Genomic DNA, 27,604 nt, shown 5'->3' with positions numbered 1-27,604 from the left:
ATTTCAACAGAAATCACACCACAACTGAGTCCTGTTATAGTGGCTTTATTCAGTCAAGTAGCCACACTAACTGCAGCACAGTTTCATACTATAAATGCCATCGTAATGGTTAATAAAGAATATATTTGACATGAAATATATTTAACCCATGACCAATACTATGACAGTACAGTATAAAACTGTGAACTTTAATTTGACACGCACACTAATCTCCACATTGGACAGTATACAGCAGGGTTATGTCAGTTTCACTGAAGTGAGGAAATGTCTGTGTCCATGTTCTCATGTAGGCTTTTGCCTATTCACATATTGAACCGATGAAGCTAATGAAACACACAGGGGATAACAGTGGAAGACATTTGCTGTAACTACTCGGCGTCAGAATCGCTGATCTTTGTGCTTTCACGGCACTCAACGGATCATGAAAAAGGACTAGCCACTATGAAGTCATGATCCCACTGCTCTGTACAGGAAGTGAGGAGAAAAATGGGTTCAAAAAAATACGCAATAAACCAATGTACAGATTCACAGCATCACTGATTAAGTCCATTTTTTATCTTCACTTCTAAAGATGTAAATTGTGACCGGTATTTGTTTTAACTTTGTAAATCCTGACATTCGTTTTCTTTGCTGCCCAGTCACTAAGTAATCATCCTCAGTATGAACATTTGACCAATCAAAAGATATCGTAACCACTTCCAATCCCTCGTTGGGCTTCTTAAGGCATGTAAGAAGTCTCTGAAGGTTAGATGCACTGTCAGTTTAGCTTAGCGTCCCATGGTTGGCATTGTGACAGCCGGGCTTGTCAGAGTGGCATCCTCAGCCTTCCACTGCGACGTAATAGTCTTGATCTGAGTGTAGAATTGGATGCCCTAGTGGTAAAGTGATAACAGATATGTCAGTGAGCTATCTAGCACATGACAAAGTGTCTGCATTGTGCTCTTTCAATACTTCAGTGGAGGGAACAGCAATGATCTGAGGGGATAATAAACTACTTCTGCTATTTACCTGCTTGCCATAGAAGTTGGTATCTCCCCTGAATGAACCTCTGGAACCAGTGAAGGAGAACATGGGGAGTGGGACGGGGATGGGCACATTCACACCAATCTATAAAAACGCATGTGTGGATTATGAAAACACAAATCTAATGCAGGCTAGAAATACAACAATGATCAAAGCATAATTTGTTTAATTTGGCCAGCTTACAAAGGGAGTAAGGCCTGGTGTTTAAAATCCAAGATCAACATACAGTTTCAATAAAAACAGACCCGTGAATATACATTTAAGGAGCCTATCAGCACCACTGGACCAGCATTCAATTATACAGCCAGTCCAAAAATGAACTACAACTTGGCTCCTGCTGCACTAATCCACACATTTGGGATTCGTCCATGTTTTAATGCATTGGCAGGTAATATATGACATAGTTTCAGCTGGCAGTGTAAAACCAGCTTCACTCCAATAAAAACATTCCCACTTCACATGTCTGCTTTACTTTTTCAGAAATAAAGCGCCTCCCACGCAAACCCGCTTACTCATCCAAGGCTCAAACGGGTGACTCACCGTGGCCTGAAATACCACAAAGGTGGCCGGTTAACACGCTTGTTTGAAACTATATCTTCAGCAAACAAAGAGCTTCATGTTTTAAAGTCTCTCACCTGGCCGACGTCCACCTCGTGTGTGTATTTGCGAGCTGTGGCTCCATTGGTGGTAAAGATGGCCGTGCCGTTACCGTAAGGGTTTCGGTTGATTAAAGAAATGGCTTCGTCCAGGCTGTTGGCCTCCAGGACAACAAGGACCGGTCCAAAGATCTCTTCTTTGTAACATTTCATGTTGGGCTGAAAAGAACAGCAGAGGGAAAACGATCAGGACTTCAAACTCTACAAAGGAATTCTTAACAGAACAAAGCACGAGCAGGTTTGTGTCGGGGAAGAAAGGTGAAAAACTGCTTTAAATGCATTTCACAGCACTTACAGCTACTTTCTATTTTAAGGTCAGCTTTGTGTGACACTCAACACTTATAACCAGAAACCAGAACGGATCGGGGGGGGGACTCTCATGCTGAGAGGGCTGCTTGTTGAAGATTCAAACTTTCAGGCTTACGAATAAAAGCATTTTTAAATCTACTTTTAAAGCCAAAAATCTGAATTTTCACAGAGGTCTGTTCTAAAGATGTGCTCAGCAGGAGGGGAAAATCAAAATCTGTGGTCACATTCAAGGAGATGAGGACTGATTTTGTTTCATTTCCAACAACCCTAATCAAAGACACTGAACTGATTGAAGCGATCATTTATTTTTGCCTCAGATAATTACAGCACCTACCAAAAACAAAAAAATGTTATTACATTAAAACATTCTAGACAGTTTAGTTTAACATTACTTTAATAGCATCTGACCCAAATTAAAAGTTCTCAGCTCACCATAACACCAGCTAAGATGGTAGGTCCTACAAAGTTTCCATTTTCATATCCTTTGACTTTAACATTTCTCCCGTCCAGCAGCAGCTTGGCACCTTCATCAACCCCACTCTGGATCAGAGACTCTACCCTGGCTTTGGCTTCTGGGGTGATCAAGGGACCCACATCTGCCCCAGGCTGATCACCTAAAACACACATTTTGACGTGTAAGAAAAACGGCAGTATGCATGCCAACTGACGTAATTTATTTATTTATTTTTCATGGCGATACGGTTACACAACAAGTTACCTGAGTTTACGCGGAGCGATTTAGAGCGCTGCACCAGCTCTGGGAGCCATTCACGAGACTCCCCAACAAAAATAGCAGTGGAGAGAGCCATGCAGCGCTGGCCAGCTGCTCCAAAAGCAGCGCCCACTAGCTGGTTGATGGTGTTCTCTTTGTTGGCATCAGGCATCACCACACCATGGTTCTTGGCACCCTAAATGCAATATGTAGGATACAAAATCTGTATGATTTCACTCCAAAAGAGTGCAGAACATCAAACAGAGACATAAGAGCGCTAATCACATATGCTACAAATCCCAGTGACTGACAGCAGAGGATTTAATCACTGTCTTGGTAACAGCAACAGGAAATAGACCACTACCCATTTTCATTCATATTAGTAATAACAATTTTTAAAAAATAGTCTAAAAAATAAATGAATAAATAAAACTAAGTTCCATCAGGATTTCCCAGACACGGACTTACTATAGATGAGATCTGGCAGGTATGTTTCCCAGCTCAAGACCAACATACCTGCAATCCACCCGACTATTTCTTTATTTTTGCAAATAATTGTTAATTTTTCTTCCCAGATAGCACAACAGACTTACTATTAGGTGCGCTTTTTGCTCTTATTTTGCTGCTCTTGTGTCAGTCAAGGACTTGATTCACAGGCGTCGCTCTACATACTCAAGCGCCACTCTAACCAGCACAAGAAGCTGGTTTGTATCTTGTTACACCAAAGTCACCCAGCTTCAGAGCAGGACAAGGACTACAGCTGCCAGCTGCTGTCCAAAGCAATTAAGAGTTGGACTTCAACCAAGGACAAAGACCTGACTGGAGAGGCAGCTGATTCTTGCCCCATTATTTACTGTCACCATGTGCCATCTAAACACTGCCAGTGTAAGAAGAGCATATTCGGTCTGTGAATACCATGTTGGACTGCACTCTCTTGCCATTCTTTGAGCCCCGCTCGTAGATGTACTCTCCAGCCTGGTTGGAGCCCACAAAACTGATGGCTTTGATGGCCGGGTGGTCACAGATGAAGTTTACCGCTGCACAAACAAGGAAAAAAGTCAATATTTTCTGTTCTTCTGTGTCACACCCTCAGGGCACAATATACGAGCACTGATACGGAGATTCAAATTCTCCTGCTTCAACAATGCCTGTAGATTACTTACAGATATAGGCTGCACAGTTTATGGAAATATCTTATCTACATATTGCCAGAAGGGTATATGATTAATGTTTGACTCATCCTTGGACCTTTCTCTATTGTTTATGACACACACAGACTGTGAGCTCCTCAATGAGCAGGGAATTACGCACTCACCTGCATGCTGTCCGTGGATTATGTTGAGTGTACCATCTGGTGCTCCGGCATCCTGGAGCATTTTGGCCAAAAGCATGGTGCAGCCTGGGACTCGCTCAGAGGGCTTCATCAGGTAGGTGTTGCCGCACACCATCCCGACAGGGAACATCCACAGAGGAATCATGGCGGGGAAGTTGAAAGGGGCGATGCCGGCACACACTCCGATGGGCAGGCGGTAGGTGTAGGTGTCCATGTCCTTGGTGATGGAGGGTAAGGTTTCCCCCAGCATGAGGGATGTAATGCTGCAGGCGTGTTCAACCACCTCTGAGGAATGAGCAAGAAAAGGATTTAGGAAGTCAGCCAATAACAAAGTGCCTAGATAAGCAATCTGAAATAACACATACACAGTTAACTGATGAGTCCATTATTGAAATTTACACATTTGCCTCTTAAGATTAAAAAAAGAAAAGCCTGCTAGCTCCATTTCCCATGAAAAAACTGTAATAAAACTTGTAAGTATTTCAAGCACCATTAGCCCCGGTACTTGCAGCGCACCTGCACATGTAGCCTGTCTTTCAGCTGATAATAGAAAAGTTAGCCTGCCAGAATAATTTAGGCATCCTGAAACTGGGATCAACACCAAGAACAAAAAAAGGAAACAAAAAAAAATTACTTGGCAGCTGCGTGTTGTAATAAACAAAAATTAATTCCTTCGTCTGCAACCGCACACAGCCCTTAATTTCCAAACATGATTCCCGTTGATGCAAGGCTGCCAGAATGAACGAGTGCACCTCAGCAAAGGAAGCTGCGTAATTATCTTTAAATAGAGTGCAGCTAAAAGCATAGTGTGAAAAGTGTTTTACAGAAGACAGGAACACACTTTAACATCAGGAGTTATTATTGTACTGCTGCAAAAGCATTGCAGCCTTTTTCTTCTTGGAACTAAAGCCTTATTAAAAGCGGTTAAAGCCTCTAATATGGCCCAACTATTACTACTGTCCACTTTTAAATTAAAGCTCAATGTCCCTTTTTGCATAGAGTGTTGACTGTTGTATAAACTGCTTCACTTGAGGAATTTGATCTTATCTATATCTACAGCAGGACTAATCTAATCAGGACGCCAAAGACTAAAAGGAAGACTAAAAGTCGAGTCAATGCGTTACTTACGCAGTCCTCTAAATACGTCTCCCTCTGCATCAGCCAGAGTTTTGCCCTGTTCCAAAGTGATGATCTTAGCCAGCTCTTTCTGAAATGTTAGAAGAAGAATTTAGAGAGAATTATTTCAACAAAATCAATAAATTATTTTGACATATATGTGACCCATCTCCCTACAATGTTGTCCTTGATGAGCTGTTGGTAGCGCAGGAAGATCTGCTGCCGGCTGAGGATGGAGGTCTCGGACCAGGAGCGAAAGGCTCTGGAGCAGGAGTCCACAGCTGCCAGCATCTCCTCCTGTGTAGCTTTAGGAACACGTCCCACCACTTCATTAGTGGCCTGCAGAACAGGACACGGTCCATAAAGACAATCAGACAAGCAAACTGAGAGCAGGGGAAGTCATTATTTGCATGTGCATCATTTCATTAATATTAATAACAAAAAACATTTATTTTTATCCTTATGCGGTGGAAGTAGATGAATATCTTTTCATGCTACAATCGCTCATCACTGTTTTGCAAGAGGCTAGTATCTGACAAGCTATGCACTAGTCTCGTCTCTTGGAGGATATAAAGCATGACGGGTTGTGTAGACTGGGCTCAGATTTCTGTCGTTTTACATATTAGGCAATTAAAATTTGACAAATCAGGACTTATTTATTCCATCCAATATTCACAAGTTACTACAACAAATTTTATACTGTATACTTGCAGCCAGATCGCATTACTCCAGCCTCTGTGCAGGTTGGGCACAGTTCATCTATGAATACTTACAGGGTTGTGGATGTCAAGCCACTCAGACGTGTTGGACTCGACAAACTTGCCATCGATGAACAGCTTGGTGGTGGGCTAGAAGATCAAAGAAGCATATGATTCAATCTGGATGCATCAGTCGCCATCGCATCCATTCATCACCACAACATATGCAGTTATTTTCCAAGGCATTTTGCTCTACTTCACTTTGCATGCACTCAGCTGTGTTACAGGTTCATTTTGAATTGTTTAATTTAAGTTTGCCTCAGACATTTCCAAGCAAAGCTGTACATCTTCCATGCTACATTACCCGTGTTCCAATCCCATTCCTCCTCCTAACTCAAGATAGATTTTTAGTATACAGTGCGTATGCACTGGAAAAGTCAAGGTCTATATCCATTAGCACTGCAGCAGTCGACTGACAGAAAAATAGACAGCTTCAGTTTGAGAAAAAAAAAAGAAAAAATAACACCGGGAATCTATTAAACTTTAACATATATAAAATGTGCAAGAGTCCTGAGCCACTTTTCTTTATATTTTGCTACCGAAGAGACATATTTATTTATTTATTCATTTTATTGGATTTTTTTAGAATAGTCTTGAGAAATAGTTCTCCAGGCTTTTTGAAACTCTTACAAAGTTTTTCTTTATACACTGGCTACAGTCCAGTCCTTCCAGAAGAATGTTACTCGTAGCAAAAACACATCATTTGTTCCTACTTCTGTAGTTGAGTCAATGAAAAAATGCTAAAAACTGGCATCAAATAGTAGTTTTGCACCTACAAGGTGATTCTTAAAGAGCCATTAGCCCAAAACGTCTCATATCTTGGCATGTTGTGCACTGTTCCCTTGAAAAAATTAGAGGAAACTCAACAACTGAAAGACAAAAGAATAAGTGGCAGGCCTAAACATTATCTACAGCAGTAGATGAACAGTATCTGAAAGTCATGTCCTTAAGAAACAGGAAAAGTACCATCAGGGTTTGTTCCACTATTCAACACTGGAAAGCTTTGGATTGGCAAAAGCCTGTTGGACAACGTCTCCCACCCCATGCAGCAGACTGTGACAGCACTGAGCAGCTCCTTCAGTGGGAGACTGCGGCACCCACGGTGTGGGACGGAGAGATTTTGCAGGTCTTTCCTCCCCACTGCTGTCAGACTCCACAACAAAGACTTTAACTGAACAAACACACACATCCACACATGTGCAATAACACTAAGTGCAATAATCTTTTCTGGCATCGTTGTATTTTTACTCAGTTGTATATAGCATTCGTATTCTATTTTTATCTTATTGTATATTTTTATTCTATTTTATTCTACTGTATATAGTATATTATTTTATTCTATTCTGTACAGCTGTGTACTGTATTTATTCTTATTGTATTCTAATTTTTGCGTCATAACTTTTGCACTGTCCACTTCCTGCTGTGACAAAACAAATTTCCCACGTGTGGGACTAATAAAGGTTATCTTATCTTATTTTATCTTAATATTCAAAGCTGCAGTGCAAACAACTGTAAAAATTGATGTCTCTGACTGGATGTGATGGATATACTTTTGACTGAGATTTCAAACACTAGCCAAAAAAATATTGAAAACATGCACAATAAACATAATCAAAGAAATTAATGTTGTAATGAGCAAAGAAATTGCCTCTTTTGAGGTTTTGGTGGAAGGCTTCGGAATTTAGTCTGACATCCTGTGCTTTCTTAGCCAAGACTCACTTCGAAGTGATAAATAAAATCATTTAGAAATTATGCTAATTCAAAAACTTAACCAAAATACACACACACATATATGTTTTTCCAATAACGCAAATATTACTCTGTTATAAACAAATGTCATGCTGTAACACAATCTGACAAAAGTAAACAAGCATACTCTTCTGACAATCAGAAGAGACGGCCCTTAGCGCATAACACGGCACCACTACTAAGCTATAAAAGGTCCTGAGTGATGGCTCTTACCACTGAGGAGGATGAGTAGCACATACGACCCAGCTGGAGGGGGGCCTGTGAGAAATGACATATCAGACCATTATTTAGAGCTTTTAAATCACTGTCTGTGCAAGGTCTCAAGAGGCACGTCTGAATGATCCACTGACGTATCATATCTGTCCACGTGATGTAAATAAAGCCTGTTGTTAGCTGACCAATCACTTAATATATTGTCATGTACTTGCAAAAAGGAGGAGTGGACTGTGTACAACGTGTGACTTTGCTAGCTAACAGCGCAGGTTGTTAGCCGAGTTTGGTGCATAAACACTGAACCAAACAAACAGTTGTATATTGCACGTTCATTATCTTACTCTACCTTCTTATTTAAAAGGGATCGGAGAATTGCCGCCATTGTGGAGAGTGCAGTGCTTTTTTTCCTGCTCCGAAGCCCTTCAACCGACCCAGGAGACGTTGGAGTGCAAAGAGAACTTGAGCTTGAGAAAGGTTCCAGAGGGCAGAGCGGTGAATACGAAGCTGCGCTTTTCGCCGATCTACAACCTGTCCCTGGTGTGGATGTGAACGAGGAGAACCAATGCGGATAATGTGTGGATCAACGAAAACTGCGCACGCAACCATTCGTTGATTCCTTTCAGTGTGGGCGGGATATACTTAACTTAAAAGCCAATCGTTCTGCGCGGTATACCAGCCACCCTAAATGACGAGACACTGATTGGCTGTGGCGAGGAAAACAAAGCCATAGCAGTTGAGTCGTCGGTGACACTTGATTGATCCTGGAAAAAAAAGGATAAGGAAAAAACTGTTTTCAAACTTCTGTGTTAAAGATGTCCCTTGCCGTAAATACAAGGCCCGGTACTTTCTTAGGACAAAATAAAAATAAAAGTGATTTTATAAAAACGTTTCGAAGTAAACGCTTATTAACGCCTAAAGCCAGGTAACAGTTTCCATGGCAACATGCTTAAAGGCAACATGGAGTTCCTACAGTGGGATTGTCATGATGTTGCGAGATGGATTGAGTCTTTAGGATTTCCACAATATAAAGTAAGTTAAACCTGACCTGACCTTAGGTGACAACATTGACAAAGTGAAAAAAGAAGCTAGTTAGCCTCCATTGAATCAGTTCACTCCTTAAACTTCTCACTTTATTACGTCTTTCTGTCGCAGGCATGTTTCACGGACAACCTCATAAGTGGAAGAAAGCTTATTTACGTGAATTGCATCTACTTGCCAAGACTGGGAGTCACAGATTTTAAACACATGCAGGTATTAAAAAGAGGCATTAGTTCTAGTTGTTGGCTAGAACTTGCCAAGTAAGTAATATGAGATGCTAAATAAGCAACACCATTTTTATCACCTTGCCCTATTTATATATAAAAATTTTGATGTATGGCTTAATAGAGTCAGGTTATGCATTTAAAAACACAAAGGGTTGGTGACACATCACTTAAAGGGGATCTGTCATGCTAAGTTAACGCTCCATAATTTTATTGTTAGATACTTCGAAAGCATTCGCGGATTACGCAAATTCGTATTTATCTTATACTGCGTATTAGTACAGTCTTTAAGGTCACCCTCTCTCTGAAACAGCCATCTTTCTTCTGAATGGCTGGCACTTGTAAACAAATGGTATGAGCAGCAGGTGGTTAGGGCTGCCTAGCTCGGAAGCCAGATCTGTTTGCCTAAGACTTAAATTTCAGTTTTCTGTTGTCCTATTCTGGTAATCCCATGGGAATTGTAGCCTCAGTTTACTGGTCCTAGCTGACAGGAGTGGCACCTGGTGCGGTCTTCTGCTGCTGTAACCAGTCTACTTCAAGGTTCAACATGGTGTGCATTTAGAGATGCTCTTCTGCAGCCTATTGTAATGAGTTTGGTATTACTGTTACCTTCATAGCTTCATAGTAGCCTGGCCCTTCTCCTCTGACCTCTTATATCAGCAAAACATTTTCGTCCATATTTTCTCTTTTTTGAACCATTCTCTGGTTGTCCAGGAAAAAACCCATTAGATCAGCAGTTTCTGAAAAAGTTAGACCAACCTCTTCTGGCACCAACAACTTCTGCAGGTCATCTTTACCATGTCTATATGCCTAAAATGCATTAAATTGCTGCCACTTAATTGGCTGATTGATTGAGTGTAGATAGTATCAAAGATTGAGACAGCTTCTGAGTCTAAAAAGTGAACTATTTAATGCAATTAATCTTATATATTTTAATGACCAGCTAATGACCAGTAAAAAGGGGCAGCTTCAAAAAAGGTTTTAGTTGTATAGAAGTCTATGGGAAAATAGAATGTAGCAGTTCTTTCCTGATGAGTTTTAGGACTCAGTCCCTTGTTTCAGATCATTTTGAATAAACCATGACATCCAGTTTGTAAAAAAGATTCTGTGTAAAAGTAAGAAAGGAGGATTTTCGAGGAAGTTGCCTGACAAATTGTCAGTGATAAATTGGTTTCTCAGTCAAACAAATCCCTCTCCAGTCACAGCTGGCTTCAAAACACCAACATGATGAGGCTGAAAATGTTCTAGTTGACATCACAGTGACTGCATCCATCTTTCCTATCATCCAAGGCCTCGGATGGCCATACTGAGAACATCCTGTCCCACTGCCATTGTACAGAGCCAAGAGCAGAAAAAGTCTAGAGCACTCTAAAGGTTCATAGGGATTACTCATACATTATCCCCTTTATAAAGGTCAAAACATGGGTAAAGGTGTAATTGATCCCCCTTAAGATATGGTGGGAGGTTATAAAGGCGTTATATCTTTCTTTGACGATATAACACATAAAAAGCCAGAAAACAGTGTTAAAAATAACTGTTATAACCACCTTCAGTTGTGTTAGATGTCTCTGCAGTATGCACTACTACAAGTTGACTGGAAGCACCACAAAATAACAGCACATGTTTGGCTTTCTTTCTTTTTTTTTCTCAGAGCAGCGCGACATCCAATTAAAGCGTGTGCTGTAAACATCACTGCCAGAAAACACACTCAGATCAGCTCTATCCAATATAGGCTGTTTACAGTTACAGTGACTGTTTTTTCTAATCTGTATTTCTGGGGTCATAACTAAATTGGCTAAATGTGCCATTCAACTCTGCTAAACTCCCAGGAAGCATAAACTGTGGTATGAGTGGTATGGAGAAAAACAGTCTCAGCAAAGAAGCGTGTACACGCTGTTAAGTCATAATTATTTTTTGGTTTAACCTGTAAGTCATTTGATACATCAGTTTTTATGAGTGTAACCCTGTAACCTTTCTCCCTGTTATACAAGATTCTCCTCTCCCTCTCAGTGGGACGACTTTATTAAATAAGGTTAGATAATGTAAACATTAAGCGTGCTTTCTTAAATCCCGCTGTGTACCCCGCAGGTCATCTCTGCATGCGTGCGTGAGCTGCTGGGGATCACAGAGACCCTGTGGAGTCGCAGCATCACTGACCCTCCACGGGACACCGTGAGCCTATTTTTGGAGAAAAAGAGCCGGAGCGGCGAGCGAGCAGACAGCCTCACATACCAGCGGTTCCTGAGGGACATGCACCGGTGAAAGAAAGAAAGAAAAGCAAAGCAGGAAAGTCTGAATCACAACAGTAAAGGAACGCATCACAAAAAGCCTAAGACATGTCAGTGTCATTTCATATCACCAACTGTGAGCTCATGATGCAAGCTTGACATTAACACTTCCCACCAGCAAAATGCTAACATGTTCTTGATGTGGCTGGTTTAAAAAAAAAATCATGCTCACAAGGATGCATTGATTCTGCAAATCTTTTGAGACAATAAAGTCATAGTGTGACATGTTTTCATACATGTACAGTTCGTGCACAAAAAGCTCATGCCCTTCCAGTTCTGGATAACAGTGAATGCTTAAACCACTTAGGCTATTCATATTGATCTCAAGTGGGTGTGTTGTAACTGGATGGAGTTATTGATCTAGAGTAGAGATCCTCAGGGTAATTCTTTTGGATGACAACAAACACCTATTTCAAAGTGCTGTAAGGCCCTGGGGTGGTATAGGTCATTGTTGTCACAGGAGCAAAAAAAACAACAAAAAAACCCAGCAAGTCCAAGAAAACTACAGTGCTGCTGCACTTGAATACACTTGTGCACATATAGGCTACTTTGCCAACTTGCACAAAAGGCCATAGGATCATTGCATCAGATAGGGATGGGTCCAGCGCCAAGCAGACCCACGGGGGAGCCGGGCCTTTCTCTTTCAGCCAACTCAACACTTTCTTGCCAATAATCTATGTAATACATGCAGCATTGTTCAGCTATAGCCTATTTTTGGCGTTCACCCACTAGAAGCACCTGCAGCAGCAGAGGTTTGATCCAAGAGAATGGATGGATTTTTCAATACCAGTCTTGCTTAAGCCTACGGGCTGCTTGTTGTTGCCTGGCTTTCGTAGCCTTCATGTCCTGCATGTCTGAATCTGCATCAGCATCTCAGCCCCATATTTTTTTTCTTCTTCATTTAATCAAATTGAATTCTTAGAGAATATCATAAGCTCAATCTACTCAACGTTCGTGCAGCAGAGTTCAGTCTCCATGAATAAATGATGATGCCTGCCTGTGAGATAGGCTGGGAGGCACTGCATCTGTCTGTGCACACAAATGGTCTCTGTGCAGCTCAGAGCGCACCGATTACCATTCCGAGCACAACACCTCTGGTCAGAAATGGAGCCGGGTCGGTGGTTGACAGTAGTCCGGGGGCAGTAAGGAGGGGAAGGGGAAGGGGAGGGGATATATTACGGCAGCAACCCTTCAGTCAATCTGGATTAACTCACACTGAACCCTGCGTCGCCAGCGAAAGCCCGTGAAAGCGATACGAACATCTGGCCGGATTGAGCACAGTAGCGGCAGCAGCAGCGGAAGCAGCAGTCGCTCACAGCGCTGCTGTAGATGTTAAAGCTGCCCGTCGCTACAAAGCTACAGAGGCGTTTTCTCTTCTGGAGCTGCATCCAGGCGGATGCGCAGTAGAGACGATCCCTATACAGCTGCAGCTTCAGAGCCACGCCGGGACCCTTCAGTTTGTGTGTGGTTTTTTTTTCCTGTTTGTTTGGGGGGTTGCCTGTTGTCTAGTCCTTTTTTTCGATAGGGGGAATTAGAGTAACATTTTACCGCTCACACAGGATCGCAAAGGAGCCGTCCTTTATCTGCTGGTTATGGATTTCTTGAAGGGCATCGCTGGTTTCGCAGGCCGTCACATGCTGTAGGAACCAAGACGCGTGTTTCGGGACACCTGAATTATCTCCAGGCAGCACATTTCTTTTTTAAGGCAAGCCACTCTCGGTATGCCGCCAGCCCCCTTGGGAGGAAATAAGCTCAAACCCACCCTCCTGTGACTTGGCTCCATGTTTCAGCTACAAGGTAAAATAATAAAAAAAATCAGTATTTTACAGGCTGCCTTTGGTGTGAATTGGAGCGTGTGAACTCTTTTGCGGAGTCTGTCTTTCAAGAAGCGAAATATTGACTTGAAGTAGTTCTCTTAGGACCCGTCTGAATGCGCTCAGATTTTCCCTTGTGACATGAGTTGTGGCTGTAACCCCACCAGCCCAGGACCTGTACCGCAAGGTCAAAAAAAAATCTCACACGCCAAGGAACATTTTTTTTAAAATTTATTTTTAGTATCCATTTGTATGTGTTTGGTGCTGCTTTTTTCCTCCCCCCTGATATAGGTGAAACTGAGAATAATGGCCGTGGTGGCTGTGATTCATGTGCAGGAAAAGGCTGATTTATTGCATGTGTTTTGTGTTTTCTTGTGTGTTTTAGAGAGATTTGTCTCTGGTGTGTTCTGGTCAAACCCATAACTGATATGCAAATTCCTCATCAGTAATTAAGCTGTGATGAAGTCTAAATGAGCCTAAACTGATAACAGGATTGTAAGTCTGTGGGATGAGGAGGAGGTGGTATGGGGGAAATGGTCCTAGTGATTTTTTTTTATTTTTATAAAGGATGAGGTATAATGGTCCTGTCTGAGGAGTGTTAGTTATCACGTATCTTATTATTCATGAGTGCCCGAGGCATGATTGTAACTGCTACACCAGTGAAACAAGGCCCACGCCTCATTTTGCTGCTTCTATTTGCTCTCTGTGCTCTGTGAATGCACTCAAATGTTGGTGCTTATGTGCTGCTTCCTTTCACTGACGGAGGAGGAGTGATGTGTGGCTCCTCAGCACCCGGGCTTTTCTGCAGACCAGCTCCACACTCGCTGACCCAAATTTGTCTCCCCACAAATTAGGTTTTGTGTAGCTTTTTTCCCCCACTGGAGAAGTGCTTGCATCCAGATCTGAAACTGAGATATGGCTCACACAAACTTGCACACCTGCTTCACACGTGTAGTATGTGAGAGATGCCTTATGGTTACACAACTTAATAAGGTAAAGGAGATTTATGCATTATTAAGCTTTTTTTTAAAAAAAAAGACAATTTGGCTAGTGCTGCTACATGAGGTAGAAATCCAGTATCCTGGGGGTCTTTGAAAGAAGGAAAATGAGTCAGAAGGTGCGGAGATCTCATTATGGCTGATGGCTGCCCCCCTTCCCCTCACACACATGTAAATGATAACATGAGGGAGTCGTGCTGTCACCAATAGAAGTGTTTTTGCACTTCCTTTACCCGAAATTCACTTTGGAACTGACAGATGTGAGTATCTGCACACCTGCTGGTATGTATCATGCAGAATATTCAACTTGAGGAGGCCACATTGATATTCAGACTTAGTGTTTGAGGATTCTGTGTTCCCTTTCTACCAGAAGACAATCCCAGGTCATAAGCCCATCACTTCAGGGCACGTCGCAACGGTGCAAGAATTAAGATCACAAATCGGTGATCAGAATTTAAAATCTGTCACCTGCTTCAGTGAAATGCTCAAAGAAGAATATGCAAAGTGCTTATACGCCCCCGGTCACGAGGTGTCTAGTGTATCAAGGTGAATTTCTTGTGATGAAGGGGGAAAAATTACAAGAAGGCGATGTAAATGCTGATGAACTGCACTTCTGTTGATGCAGCTGGGTCTGCTTAGTATGCCGTCCGTCTGGCACGCATGTGGATGGGTAGACATGCACTCACAGGCTGAGAAATCATTTAATCTGCATCAGATTTCCCCATCAAGTCATTTTGGCTTTTATTACGTGCAAGACTGGGAAAAAAAATCCAAATCAATCCAGAATTAGCTGAGTGCACAATCTCCTCATCAGAAATGCTACAGTGGGTCTGCTCTGGCCTTCGAGCAAAAGAGTTGTCAAGGTCCTTTTCCTTCGGAGAGGACTCTTTGTTCTAAATAATATTAGGTTATCTGAAGAAGAAAAAAAATCAGCCACTGATTACATCTCACCCTAAAACTGACGTTTGCGGTGTTGCCATGGCATCAAGGCTGTCACCCAAAGAGCTATCACGTTCTAACATTTACAGACTTTGTAAGAAGAAAAAAGAAAAACGAAAGGAAGCCAGGGTGTCACAGCATATGGCCACATTCACATGTGTTAGTGAGTTGGATGGTGCTTCACAGCATCGATGTTTGGTCTGCTGCTCTTACCTACACAAGCGTTTACCCGACAACATAGAATTTCTACCAGCTCAGTCAAAATATGATCCACTTCAGCAGATGCTGCGGCTCCATTTGCTCTCATAAAAGCAGGCAGGATGAGGAGCTGTTTCACTGTTTTGTCGATACCGTTTTACCGTCACGTTGCAGCATCAGTTTACCTCCTTGACACAACACAGCTTATATATATATATATATGTATATATATATATATATATATATATATATATATATATATATATATATATATATATATATATATATATATGGCAGTGTAGCAAATGTCCGGCCTCTCCACCCTCCACCACCTCCCACCGGCCAACTCAGGTGAGACGCAAACCGAGATGCCACCGCTGCCGTTGTGCCGACCTGCGTGGAGACGCTGGCAGGCTTCATCTCATTATCTTCCCCTCCTCGCAGGGATGCTTTCCCTGATTTCCTGCCCAGACGCGGATTGCAGAGGCTTTCTCACATGAGCTCCAGCATAAGTTAGACCATCTGAAAACATATCCCCCATGACCTCACCGGCCGGATTGGCATGCAGCATGCTGCATAAGGTTTTTCTTGGCCAATGCCACCCCAGGGAGGCTATAGATACCCTCTCCTACTGTTAACTGCTACTGCTGCTGCTGCTGCTGCACATGAATGTGTCTCTGTAGCTGGGGATGAGGAAGGGGGGTTGTTGTGTAGTGATCTGGCTCTATTAGGCACAAATCCCCACCCACTGGTGTGTGTGCTTATGTGTGGGAGTGTGCTGTCAGTCTGTTCTTTTCTCCGAGGGTGAAAAGACCTGCTCGGAGGTAGTAAACGAACACTTGATTGACTAAGAAGGAGAGTATGGTTAATGCATCATTATCTGTTTTCTTGTTTATTTGTGGCCCTCCCAAGTCGCTCCACTATAATGAACAGGCCGACCTAGTGGATAATGATTTTCTGTGAGGTTTTGGGGGGGAGGTTGACATTTGAAGATGAAGTGTGTGATTGATGAATACATTGATTGATCATCTACTTATTTGTTCATGTACCTGATGAGTGCAACCTGTTATGCAAATCTCTGTGGAAGACCAGTAATTAAATGCAAATTGAGGGACAGTAAGAGATATTTCCTGGCCCATCTAAGCAGCGAGCGGCTGTCCTTTTGTCCTCACAGAACAAATTTTGTAGAGATTACTGTTGCAACCATTCTCTTCACGTTTGGCTGAGTTTTCAGCCATGAAAAAAAAAATAGAAAGAAGAAGCCTCATCTCCACAGAGTGAATCAATATCGTGTCTTCAGCGCCATTCGAGTCTGGAAGTAGCAGGTCCTCTCTGCCTCATTGCACAACCAGAGGCCGTACCATTCAGAGTCAGAGCAGAAGGTGGTTGGCACACCAACGTGAACACACTTAGGCAGGCTGTCCTCTCACGCTTTGTGCGCGCACATAAAAAGTCGATAGTTTGCACGCATACTTGGAAAGCACTACACACGGCTTTGCAGCACTGCTTCACGGTGAAGTCATCTGCTCTCTTTAAAGAGAGTCATGACAACATTAAATAATGATCCCACGGTCCATTTCTCGCCAGCTCAGATCGGTGCACCACGGCTCCCCGCACACATCTTGTGGGATTTGGTAACGTTGTCCCGTGTAAAAATGGGTCAGAAAAAGACATTTATTCTCCGCTGCTTCATCAGCAGCGTTCATGAAAATGTCATACCCAGCGTGCTCTCTCTCTCTCTCTGTCTCCAACAATATCATTCCTCCCCTTCCTATTATGGCCCATTTTAAAAGGAATGGTTCCTGCCTCCTCGTTAGGGCTGTAATACGTTTTACCCAGCTGTCAGCGAATGGCACCGCATGCCCTCGCATGGCAGGGTATCACACCTGTCCTGTCTGCTGTTTTCTTTACTCTATGATATTTTCTTCATTCTCACTCTATCAAGGTTATTACACCGGGAGTTGTGTGTCACCGCTCCAGTGCAACAGAATCTTTTGAAACATGAAGGCACTCAGTTGACAGGCCTCTCTGCTAAGGCTGGATTTTTTTTAACTGTTTTTTTTTCTTCTGCACACTCTTAGAGTCCCAACACGGACAATAGAGGCATTACCGGCAAACCACAGGAAGCTGTAATCATAAATCAGCCGTTCTCGTCTGTATTTAAAGGTCGGCCTTTGGATTTTCACCCAGGTTGTGGGATTGGATCTCCTGTTCTCTGTGTTTGATTTGATTGGTGTCCTTTTCTGTGTGCTGTAATTGGACACCCAGAGGGCTGAATATTGCATGTTCAACCAAAAAAAGGAGAAAGAAAAAGAGTAAATATAATCTCGACTTCTGTCACTCTTGCTCTGGTACATCTGATCTCCAAAGTCTTACTTTTATGAGATGCTATATCCCTGACAATGTCTCAGGATGCATCAAATGGATCCCTCCTTATTCCCCCCACATCTCAGCTGTGTCATAAGTAAGAGCAGCATCAGGGAGAGAAGAGAGAAAATCAATAACAAGGCATAGCACATCTTCGCTGAGGCACAGGGCCCAATCATCCCTTCCTATTGGCGATATGATCCTGGGAGATATCAGGATAATTCTGATGAGACCCTGGACTGCCAGTCTAGACTTTCATCCTTCTGTACACAAACATAAAAGGACTGGCATGATCATATATTTAAAAAAGTATGATCAGAGGAGTAGGGGCTTAGAAGGAGAGCTGTCACAAAAACCTTACAAGACTACCAGGGATGTTTCACTCTCAAGTCGGCAGGTGACTAATTAGTTTCATGTCTAATGGTGCAGCATTTATTGTTTGTTCAGGCATCGATCTGCTTAGCTTCTTGCTCAGACTTTGCGCTATAAAAACGAGAGCTGTGAGCTGACAGTAATAGTGTTTGCAGCCTAGTGGAAAATCTTTAACTTTGCAGAGCAGAATTGCCCATTTTTCTTTCCTTTTTTAAATGTGACTTTGCCCAGCTTGAATTATAGATCTCAGGGTTTGCACTTGTTGCCATTTTCACAAACAGCTTGATCATCTCTGTCTCTCATTCGTTTATTTTTTAGGCGCATCAACCTGATGACAAGCCAAATGGAGTCTCTCCTGGTGTATCTGATCATCCTCGGTGTGGCTGTGAAGGCCCACAAAGTTCAAATCTGTCCCAAACGCTGCGTCTGCCAGGTGCTTAACCCTAATTTGGCCACACTGTGTGACAAAAAGGGGCTTCTGTTTGTGCCCCCTAACATTGACAGGCACACGGTGGAGATGCGTCTTGGGGATAACTTTGTAACCAGCATCAAACGCAAAGACTTTGCAAACATGACCAAGCTGGTGGATCTGACTCTGTCTCGGAACACTATTGGCTCCATCGCGCCTCACGCGTTCAGAGATCTGGAGAACCTACGAGCTCTTCACCTCGACAGCAACCGGCTTACCCGCATCAACAACGACACCTTCAGCGGCATGTCCAAGCTGCACCACCTCATCCTCAACAACAACCAGCTCACCCACATCCAAAGCGGGGCCTTTAATGACCTGACAGCACTGGAGGAGCTGGACCTGTCTTACAACAACTTGGAAAGCGCCCCCTGGGTGGCCATTCAGAGGATGTCCAATCTCCATACGCTCAATTTGGATCACAACATGCTCAGCTACATCCCAGAGGGCACCTTCTCTGGGTTGCAGAAGCTTAAGCGATTGGATGTGACCTCCAACAAGCTCCAGAAGCTTCCTCCTGATCCTATTTTCCAGAGAGCTGGGGTCCTGGCAACATCTGGGAAAATGGGGCCTACATCGTTCGCACTGAGCTTTGGGGGCAACCCACTGAGGTGTAACTGTGAGCTTCTTTGGCTGCGGAGGTTGCAGAGGGAGGATGATCTGGAGACCTGTGCTTCACCGCAACACCTCGCCGGACGCTATTTCTGGACTGTTTCGGAAGAGGAGTTCCTGTGCGAGCCTCCTCTCATCACCAGGTACTCTCAGGTACGTCTTCGAGTTAAGCTGTGGACCGTTAAGACGCAATATTCTGTACTGCTTCACTCTGAGCCACACATCGGATTTTGCCTTAGTTAATCCAAGGTTGCACTATTTGCTGCCTTTGACTGTCATACCAAATATTAGCTTTGTGATTCAGAGAACTCTTACAAGAGTTGTGGGACTCATCTGGGCCACTCAGCTCGCCAATCATAAAAAATAAAGTGCTTGAAAAATGAAATCAAACTGCAGCACCTGATGGTGTTTTTAGAGGAGTTCTTTGGTCAGATTTTCAGTTTTAATAAAGCTATTTGCAGTTTAGCGATGGAACCGCAGTGCAGCTCTCAATACACAGTGGAAGCTCGGACTGATTCTATCCTTGCATCCAAACAAAATTATCTGATCAAATCCTTGCCAAAGAACTACAGATATATCATCTCATTTACATTCAGCAGACCTATTTTGCATAATTGCAGAGAAAATGAACTTATATTTGGACTCAAGCGTATGAACTGCGATGTACTGTCTCATTGATGATCTTCCCGTTATAATAATGCTAATTCAGTAACGTGACAATGATCAATTGCTGATTACATTCACAGGGAATGAGATTGTGAAACGCAACATCATCAGTAACGGCATTAATAATAATATCTAAGCCACACCGTGCAGCACAAAAGTACTTCTGTGTGTAATTTGTGTTTTTCAGTTTTGATCAGGGTCTTTATCTAATTGGTGTTAAAAGAAGCTCTCGCTCTGATTGCCTGTTCCTCCCTTTGCCTCAGGAGCTGCGAGCTTTGGAGGGTCAGAGTGTGACTCTGCGCTGCAAGGCTAGGGGCGACCCTGACCCCATTATCCACTGGATTGCACCTGATGGACGCCTTATGTCCAACTCCTCCAGGGCTGTAGTCCACACCGACGGCACGCTGGACATCCTAATCAGCACTGTCAAGGACTCCGGTCTGTTTACACTGCACTGACTGGGCTTTTATGTTGTTGACGGAGCGGAATTAGTTGTTTGCTTGCACATAAGCATGGAAGGCTGTAGTATTTACCTACACCGGGTGATAAAGTTTTGAGTGTGGAGACGTGCCTGTGTGCTTATTCGTGGCAAAGTTCCTGTCATATGCATCTGTTTGCAAAGAAATGTGTTTTGACACTTTTACTTGTTAACAATTAACATTTTAGATACCTGAAATTTTCCAGAAACAGTGTCTAACATCTTGAAACACATTCGTATTCACTATCGCCAGCAGCCGAAGCTAAAGGTCCTTTTTAAGCTCCTTGTGCCGGTGTAAGTACTGTTTCTGCTTTAGCTTTGAAGGAAGTTGGAGTGACGGGACGTGCTGTGTGACTAGTCTAGATGTAAGTGTTGACTGATCAAACACACAAGCAAAACTATCAAAAGCTACTGCCATTATAAGCTCCAGCTGGTGAAACATTTGGCAGGAAACACAGACCTCCCCATGCTAGCCTTTAAAATGGCACGAAAGCTCAGAGAGGTGAACTGATAGTGGACTCCAGGCTGTATTGAGCTTATGTGCAACACAAGCTACATGATGTGATTTGGACTCATCAAAGCGAAATGTTAAAAAATCTTCACTAGCAATGTTCATCAGTTTGATACGAGGTGTCGACCACAGTGAAGCTATGTGGACAGAACGTGCAGAGACCGAAACAGGATTAGAAAGAAAAATAAAAGACCACAGCAAGAGGTGATGCTGTATTACCAGCCGCTGGCTGACTATTACATCATTTTAGAGTTTCTGTTAGTGCTGCTTAGGTAAAAAACTTGGAATTTGATATCTAGTTGCTCAGGACTTCCACAGTGGGTACTTATCCCGAGGTAGTCCTTAGAACTGTCCTGATTCAAAGCAGAAGCTTTTCAAGTACAACACTAGAAAGATTAGATATTTTGTATTAATTAGTCCATAAGTGCTGGAAGGCTGAGCTTGTTTTCCTTTGGAGAGAGCTAGGTGATGTTTTTCCAATGTTTCCAGTCTGAAGCCAGAAGTGACCATAAATAAGAGGGGAGGGGGGTGCTAAGTAAAAGCTACTGTTGAAAGAACAGACTGGATGGGTGTTTTGCACAGATCGCATATCTGGTAATTAGTGCTAAGTAACATAAAAATGAAATACCAGAATTTGACTCGCAGAGCACAGACTTCTTGGACGATCTGTTAGTCCAATTAGGCACACAGAAAGCACTTTTATTTGTCAGATATTTGCATTAAGAGTGCAGTGAAAAGCACCAACACCATAAACATCAAGTCTGGTCCAGTTCACTCATTTAAATTGTTTACGGTGAAGCCTCGTAGAGAGCTACTGGCTATATCCGCCTGTCTTGGCAACCATCTGTCTGCACAGAATGACCCCTAAAAATGCACAATTTGAAAACTGCACAGTTGTCATGAATGGGGAAATCAGCTAGAAGGACTGAAACTGTTTTTGTAACCTTTGGGGTTTTTTTTTAATTCAATTTATTTGATGTGTTTTTGCTGGAAATAGTCGCATTTCAGCATGGGAGTTTATCACTGACTAGCCTTTTGGAGTCAGCCTCAGGGGACCATTTGAAAAACTGCAGTTTTTGCCTTGTATCCAAAGAAATTTTCACACAAAGTCAGTAAAAACAAATGTAGTCAAGCATAAATTTGTACAGGATGGAAAGAACGGACAAAAAAGCAGGTGAAAAATATCCCACTACCTCCATTTCAGTTCATTTCAGTTTATTCTGGTGTTATAATTCACATCAGCAGAGCCGGAGGATCCTCTAAGGTCAGAGTAATGTATAATTCAGAAACACAGAGAGTATGCATGGCTCTGTGCTTTGTTTGTAACCACTCTGATTTGTCTGCACAACCGTTACACCAAGCAGACGAGGAAGTTGTACAATGATCACAGTGCACAAGAGAATATACAGTACTGTGCAAATGTCTTGAGCCACTCCTCATTTCTTTATATTTGGTTAGGAAAATTGGAAACAGGTGCAGTGACTTAGTGAAGCAAGTGTAATTATATATGGAAATACAGACTATGAGGAACAAATAGAGTTTTTACAATTGTAACAAAGTTGAAAGCCAATGTTTGATATGGTCACCTTTATTCTTCAACACAGCCTGAACTCTCTTAGGCGACTTCTTGTCATTTCTTCAAGTAGTCTTCATGAATAGTTCTCTGGGCTTCTTGAAGGACATTCAAAGCTCTTCTTTGGATGTTTTTCCCTTTTATTCTGTTCTCTGTCAAGATTATCTCACACTGCTTCAGTAATGTTGAGGTCCTTGCTCCAGAGAGGTCAATCCATGACTGATAGTGTTCTATTGTGTGTATTTTTCTGTTTAGCTATGCTTTTACTGCACCGGCTCATGTATTGCATGATGGATCAAAATGTTAGGGTACCTTTCTGCATTTATATATCCACACATGTTTAGAAGATCCACAAAAGTGGCTAAATGCAGAGCCTCCACCATGTTTTAGAGATGTTTTATAGATGGCTGTAGACGGTTACTGTTGTACTTCTCTCCTGACCTCCTCTATATTGTCAAAAATTTGAGCCAAATTTTTCAAATTTGGATTTGGCACTCCATAAGACCTGTTGCCACTGACTTTCAGTCCGGTTCTTGTGTAATTTGGCATACCTCAGACTTTTCTCCCTGTTTCCCTTCCTTAAGAAGGGCTTATTGACAGTCACATTTCCACTGAAGTGTATCAGAAATGGCTTGGACAGTAAATGGATTAGCTGAACATCCAGATGCATCTAACAGGTCTTTGCTGATTTTTTTTCCTGTTATTTCTTAAGGTTATGACTTTCAGAAACTGTTCATCTTCTGTAGATGTTGTTGTTGCACAAATAAGTATCATCTTTGGCATTTTCTGATAGATTCAGCGGAAGAAATTGGAACTAATAATATATATAATTGGTTCTTTGCCAAGCTCTCTATTACACATTTCTGACCCACAGGGCTTATTTGTACATTGTGATGAATTTAAGGCAGGAGAAAGTTAATCTGTTTGGTTTTTGTTTCAGGTTCCTTTACCTGTGTGGCTTCCAACCCAGCCGGAGAGGCCCACAGTGCAGTAAAGCTGGTCATTACCAAACTCCCTCACATCACCAATAACACAGTCGAGGAGCAGGAGCGTGACCCCGGCTCATCAGATATCGCCACAGTGACCAAGACGGGGGCAGAGGCAGGAGGGGTGCCTCTGGGGAATGCAAAGACGAGCCAGGAGAAGAAAGTAGTAATTGCTGAGGCCACCTCGACCTCAGCTCTGGTCAAGTTCAACTTCCACAGGAGTATTCCTGGAATCCGCATGTTTCAGATCCAATATAATGGGACGTACGATGATTCATTGGTATACAGGTGAGCAGATGTGAAGAAGAAAAAGCTCCTTTTCTTACTGCCCAACAAACTTTAAAGCTGAATCTAAGCATATGTATGCATTCCACGGCCCTTGTTTTACCTTCACGGTGTTCTTTGAATCTCTAAATCACTTTGGATGTTTAGTCATTAAGAAATGGACCTGGCTGTCAACGCGATTATTTGTGGCGTCTATTAATCCTATCAGGAAGACAGACTAATGCGCTGTATCTGACTTCTCATTCTTCGACTCGTAATCTCCCCTTGCTGGAGTGTGTCATTTACGACGTGCAGAAGCTTGATAATGCTTAATCAACAAAATCAAAACAGAATGTCAGCACTAAGCTGAGGACTCATAGGAAGATGAAAGACTAGTCTTCCACAGTTTTTACAAAAAAAGCATCAGAGGCTTCACACATGCCCATCTGAGGAACTGGCGTACACAGGATACTTTCATCTCTGCACCCTTTCACCGCATATTTTGTGCTAATCACTGTGATATGATAGGATCATTTCGCAAGATACCCCACTGCCCCCCACCACCACCCTTTTTTTTCTCCCTAAATGAACTTCAAAGTCAGTAACACATATGGTGTTTCAGCCGCGGCCACAGAATTAAAGAGACATTAAAGAGTTGTGTCCCGTCCTGTAATCTTGATGTTGTGAACAAACGGGGGATCCGCGTGTCCCCAGCTACCGAAGCAACCTTTTATCTGTAATGATGTTTGAGAGAATAAATCAAATGTCACAAAAGATTACGCCTAGACAGATCGTAAATAGCCCCCTGAGAGATAAATGATTGTCATGTCATTTTTATCCCTACAAAACAATAAGGCTGATAATCTGATTTGCTCTGTCTCCTTTCATTCAGCCTTCTCTAATCTAAAGTATGTCGGAACAGTCACAAAGCCTTTTCTTCTTTTTCTTCTTCTTCTTCTTGTTTTTTTTACAGGATGATACCCCCGACCAGTAAGAGCATCTTAGTAAACAACCTGGCGGCTGGTACGCACTACGACTTGTGCGTGTTGGCCATCTATGACGACCAGGTGACCTCGCTGACCGCCACCAGAGTGATTGGTTGCATCCACTTTACCACTGAGCCGCAGTACCTGAGATGCCATTTCATGCAGTCCCAGTTTCTCGGTGGTACCATTGTGGTTATCATCGGAGGGATTATCGTGGCGTCTGTGCTCGCTTTTATCATCTTCCTCATTGTGCGTTATCGGGTGTGTAACCAAGGGGATACAGATAAGGTCAGTGGGCGACGATTCCTTGCATTTTGTTCTTTTAATCCTTATTAGTTCTGTCTGTATTGAAATGTGTGTCTCATAGATTTGCTTTCATTCCTCTCGCTCTTGCCTTCTCCCTGTCTCCTGTCAGGCACTAGAGATGGGGGATATTAGGTCACTGAGCAGTGATGGACAGCTACAGGGCTGTGGGATTCCCAAGTCCCTCTCTAAGCAGGTTCTGCGGCCAGAGAAGAATGACAAGGACTGCCTCCGTGTCGCCCTGCCTGCCCCGGAGCCAGCCAAGCAGCGACCACCTGTCGTGGTGGCATCCACGAAACCGTCTGTCCCTGACTGCACGGTCTCTACCTCAGCTGGAAGTCACAGCTGGCACCCAGCCTCCCCGGGCACTCCGAGACCCAAGCATTCGACCGCTCCGACAAAACCCTCTGAGGCTCGCCGAGCCGAAGCAGATGTCGAGCTCGACAACATGAACCGGAATAACTCGTCGGATGTGAAAACGGCCCAAGCCATCACTCTCGCTGTACCGGGCCAGCCCACCAAGTTGACTGCCATCCCCAGGGCTCCGCGGCCCCATCAAGTTGCTCGACAATACATGACTGTTCCCGCAGGAGGGGCGAGGGTGAACCGCAGGCACTCGTTCAACGCAGAGTCGTACGCGGAGCGCTGCTACGTGGCCTACCCAAAAACCGGGGCCAGCCTGCGCTCCAAACGCAGCCTGTCAATGAGCGGAGAGCTGCCGCAGCTCGAGAGCACAACAAACATTCGCCGGGCCAGGGACAAGCTCTCGAGGTCTGAGTGGCTTCTGGAGAGCACTTTATGATTTTGAAGTTTTGCTACCTGCGCTCTCTTGGATTGCTGGATTGGATTTGTGGCCCGTGGTGAGCAGACAGGATTTTATGCCATGGGGTTTTTTTTGTTTTGTTTTTTGTGTTGTTGTTTTGGAGCTTTTGTGCTCTTTGTTGAAGGACCTGTAGGCTTCTCTCGTATATCTGGGAGAAGGCAGGCGACACAGGGTTTACGGGAAAAGTTTCACATTTGTTTTCTACCTTATAACCTATCAAAGTCTTCTTTATAACAGAGTTTGATCAAACTTTGATGAAAGGCACAACAATGTATAAATCAAACTTCATGTACAAAACAAAACATGTTTTAGTTGTGTGAGATACTATATATCTCAGTACAACCGTAAGTGTTCATGTGGTATCGAATGCAGTAACCTGGACAATACTGTATTATAACAGAAGCATCGCACAGGGGATGGGGTTATTATACTTAACAATCTCATTGCCTGTTACTTAAAGTGATACAATCTCTGTAGACTACACGATTCTTGTCTCCAGCTCTGCAGACAGTGACATGTCTTAATTACTTTGGATGTGGTTTTGGAGAGATTACGAATGTGCTTTACATCCCAGAGGTGTAGGAAAAGAATGTAGTAGACTGACAGCCCTCTATCTTTTCATCCCCACCCAGCCCACCCCCAGACACAGCACAATGCAGCATTTCTTTGTGTGTGTGTGTGTGTGTGTGTGTGTGTGTGTGTGTGTGTGTGTGTGTGTGTGTGTGTGTGTGTGTGTGTGTGTGTGTGTGGCACAAGTCGACTCAGCCTAATACTGCCCTCCGGTTTGAATCGATACATTTTTATCACGTAATTACACGAAGACTCAACTCTGATAGGATTCCTGTCATGACTGATTTGAGCGACGATTGAGCCAACACCCACAGCGTGACAAGGTGCGGGAAGTAATCTGATGTTACGCGTGGATCCAGGGGAATGATTCATTTTCATGTTTTTGCTTTGTTTGTGTTTTTCCCCCCCTAACTTACTGAAGTGATCGTGTCATGCCGATGACAACCATTGTAAATCAAATGAAATGTAAGAGAAACGGTGACTGGGAGGACGTCTGCTCTTGGTTTTTTGCTGTTGTTTCTGTTTGATGTTTACCAGTATAAATAAACCAGTGATTTAAAAACCAAAAACACCACAAAAATAAAAGGAGGGGCTAGATTCATCTCATTTTCAGCTTCTCTGGTTCATCTTCCCCTGCAATTAGAGCCCTGTTTCCGGACAAAATAATAGCTGAATCCCTTAGTTCTCTTCGAGCTCTGCAACTCAAAGTAGTAGTTGGCTCTGAGCCTTTGTATTTGTTCAAAGAGAGGAGGGAAGCGGATGATGAAAAGAGGCCACGTTTGTCACCCGGGACGCCCCTCGCCTGCGTATCTCCTCAGTCATCTGACAGCAGCGCCGTGCCTGTGCCCTCCGACAGCAGCCTCTGCAAAAAAAAAAAGAAAAAAATCCTGCGGCAGGAGAGGTTAAACACAACCTCCGCAGTGGGAACTTGCGCATGACTAATTTCTACAGTTACAGTAACGACTCCGTGATATCAGGACTGACATGAAGTGCATTATCCCCCTTGCAATACGAGCTCTGATTCACGGTGTATTTTGGTGGTTTCATGCTGCCTGATTGATTTTTTTCCTTCATACTTGCTATACATGAATGTGCTGGTGTGCCTCTAATAATAAAGCCTTGCGTAGGGAAAACCTGTTAAGAAAGAGCCGCACGGAGACTGTGTAAGACATAAGTGAACCGCTATCACCCAAACACACTGCATTCAGGCACTGATTTATATATTTTTAAATTATTTCTCGCTCATTACGGGTGAT

At 43.1% G+C, this 27,604-nt stretch overlaps 3 protein-coding genes across 5 annotated transcripts; 2 read left to right on the top strand and 1 right to left on the bottom strand.

The window, feature by feature from the left end:
- Positions 1 to 29: 29 nt before the first annotated feature.
- Positions 30 to 8,742, bottom strand: LOC147312327 (methylmalonate-semialdehyde/malonate-semialdehyde dehydrogenase [acylating], mitochondrial-like). Its single transcript, XM_086263491.1, has 12 exons — positions 8,216 to 8,742; positions 7,870 to 7,914; positions 5,923 to 5,997; positions 5,327 to 5,488; positions 5,162 to 5,240; positions 4,016 to 4,318; positions 3,616 to 3,737; positions 2,707 to 2,896; positions 2,421 to 2,602; positions 1,659 to 1,838; positions 1,009 to 1,107; positions 30 to 872 (listed from the first exon to the last, which is right to left on the bottom strand). Exons 1-12 carry the CDS (start codon positions 8,249 to 8,251, stop codon positions 768 to 770), a joined length of 1,578 nt encoding a protein of 525 aa, XP_086119617.1. The 5' UTR covers positions 8,252 to 8,742; the 3' UTR covers positions 30 to 767.
- On the top strand, positions 8,331 to 11,464 carry LOC147312326 (sterile alpha motif domain-containing protein 15-like). The gene is made up of 3 exons (XM_086263492.1): positions 8,331 to 8,898; positions 9,022 to 9,120; positions 11,220 to 11,464. The coding sequence occupies exons 1-3, from the start codon at positions 8,812 to 8,814 to the stop codon at positions 11,391 to 11,393; spliced, it is 360 nt and encodes a 119-aa protein (XP_086119618.1). The 5' UTR covers positions 8,331 to 8,811; the 3' UTR covers positions 11,394 to 11,464.
- On the top strand, positions 11,331 to 26,949 carry lrfn5b (leucine rich repeat and fibronectin type III domain containing 5b). 3 transcript variants are annotated; one of them, XM_086263488.1, is made up of 6 exons: positions 11,331 to 11,469; positions 18,426 to 19,341; positions 20,118 to 20,292; positions 23,357 to 23,690; positions 24,640 to 24,940; positions 25,068 to 26,949. In XM_086263488.1, coding segments are annotated over exons 1-6 (2,418 nt in total). In that variant the 5' UTR covers positions 11,331 to 11,467; the 3' UTR covers positions 25,758 to 26,949. The 3 variants fall into 3 exon arrangements, with proteins under 3 accessions (XP_086119614.1, XP_086119615.1, XP_086119616.1); XM_086263489.1 differs by lacking the exon at positions 11,331 to 11,469 and adding an exon at positions 12,615 to 13,216; XM_086263490.1 differs by lacking the exon at positions 11,331 to 11,469 and adding an exon at positions 15,762 to 17,534.
- Positions 26,950 to 27,604: the final 655 nt, after the last annotated feature.

Source organism: Aulonocara sp. 'chitande type north' Nkhata Bay, linkage group LG15 (genome assembly GCF_057382095.1).
Source record: "Aulonocara sp. 'chitande type north' Nkhata Bay isolate Kocher_YH1m ecotype deep benthic linkage group LG15, A_spYH_male_GT1.1, whole genome shotgun sequence".
Classification (NCBI taxonomy): domain Eukaryota; kingdom Metazoa; phylum Chordata; class Actinopteri; order Cichliformes; family Cichlidae; genus Aulonocara; species Aulonocara sp. 'chitande type north' Nkhata Bay.
Note: the sequence above shows the minus strand (reverse complement) of the source record. Positions and strands in the feature narration are given on the sequence as shown.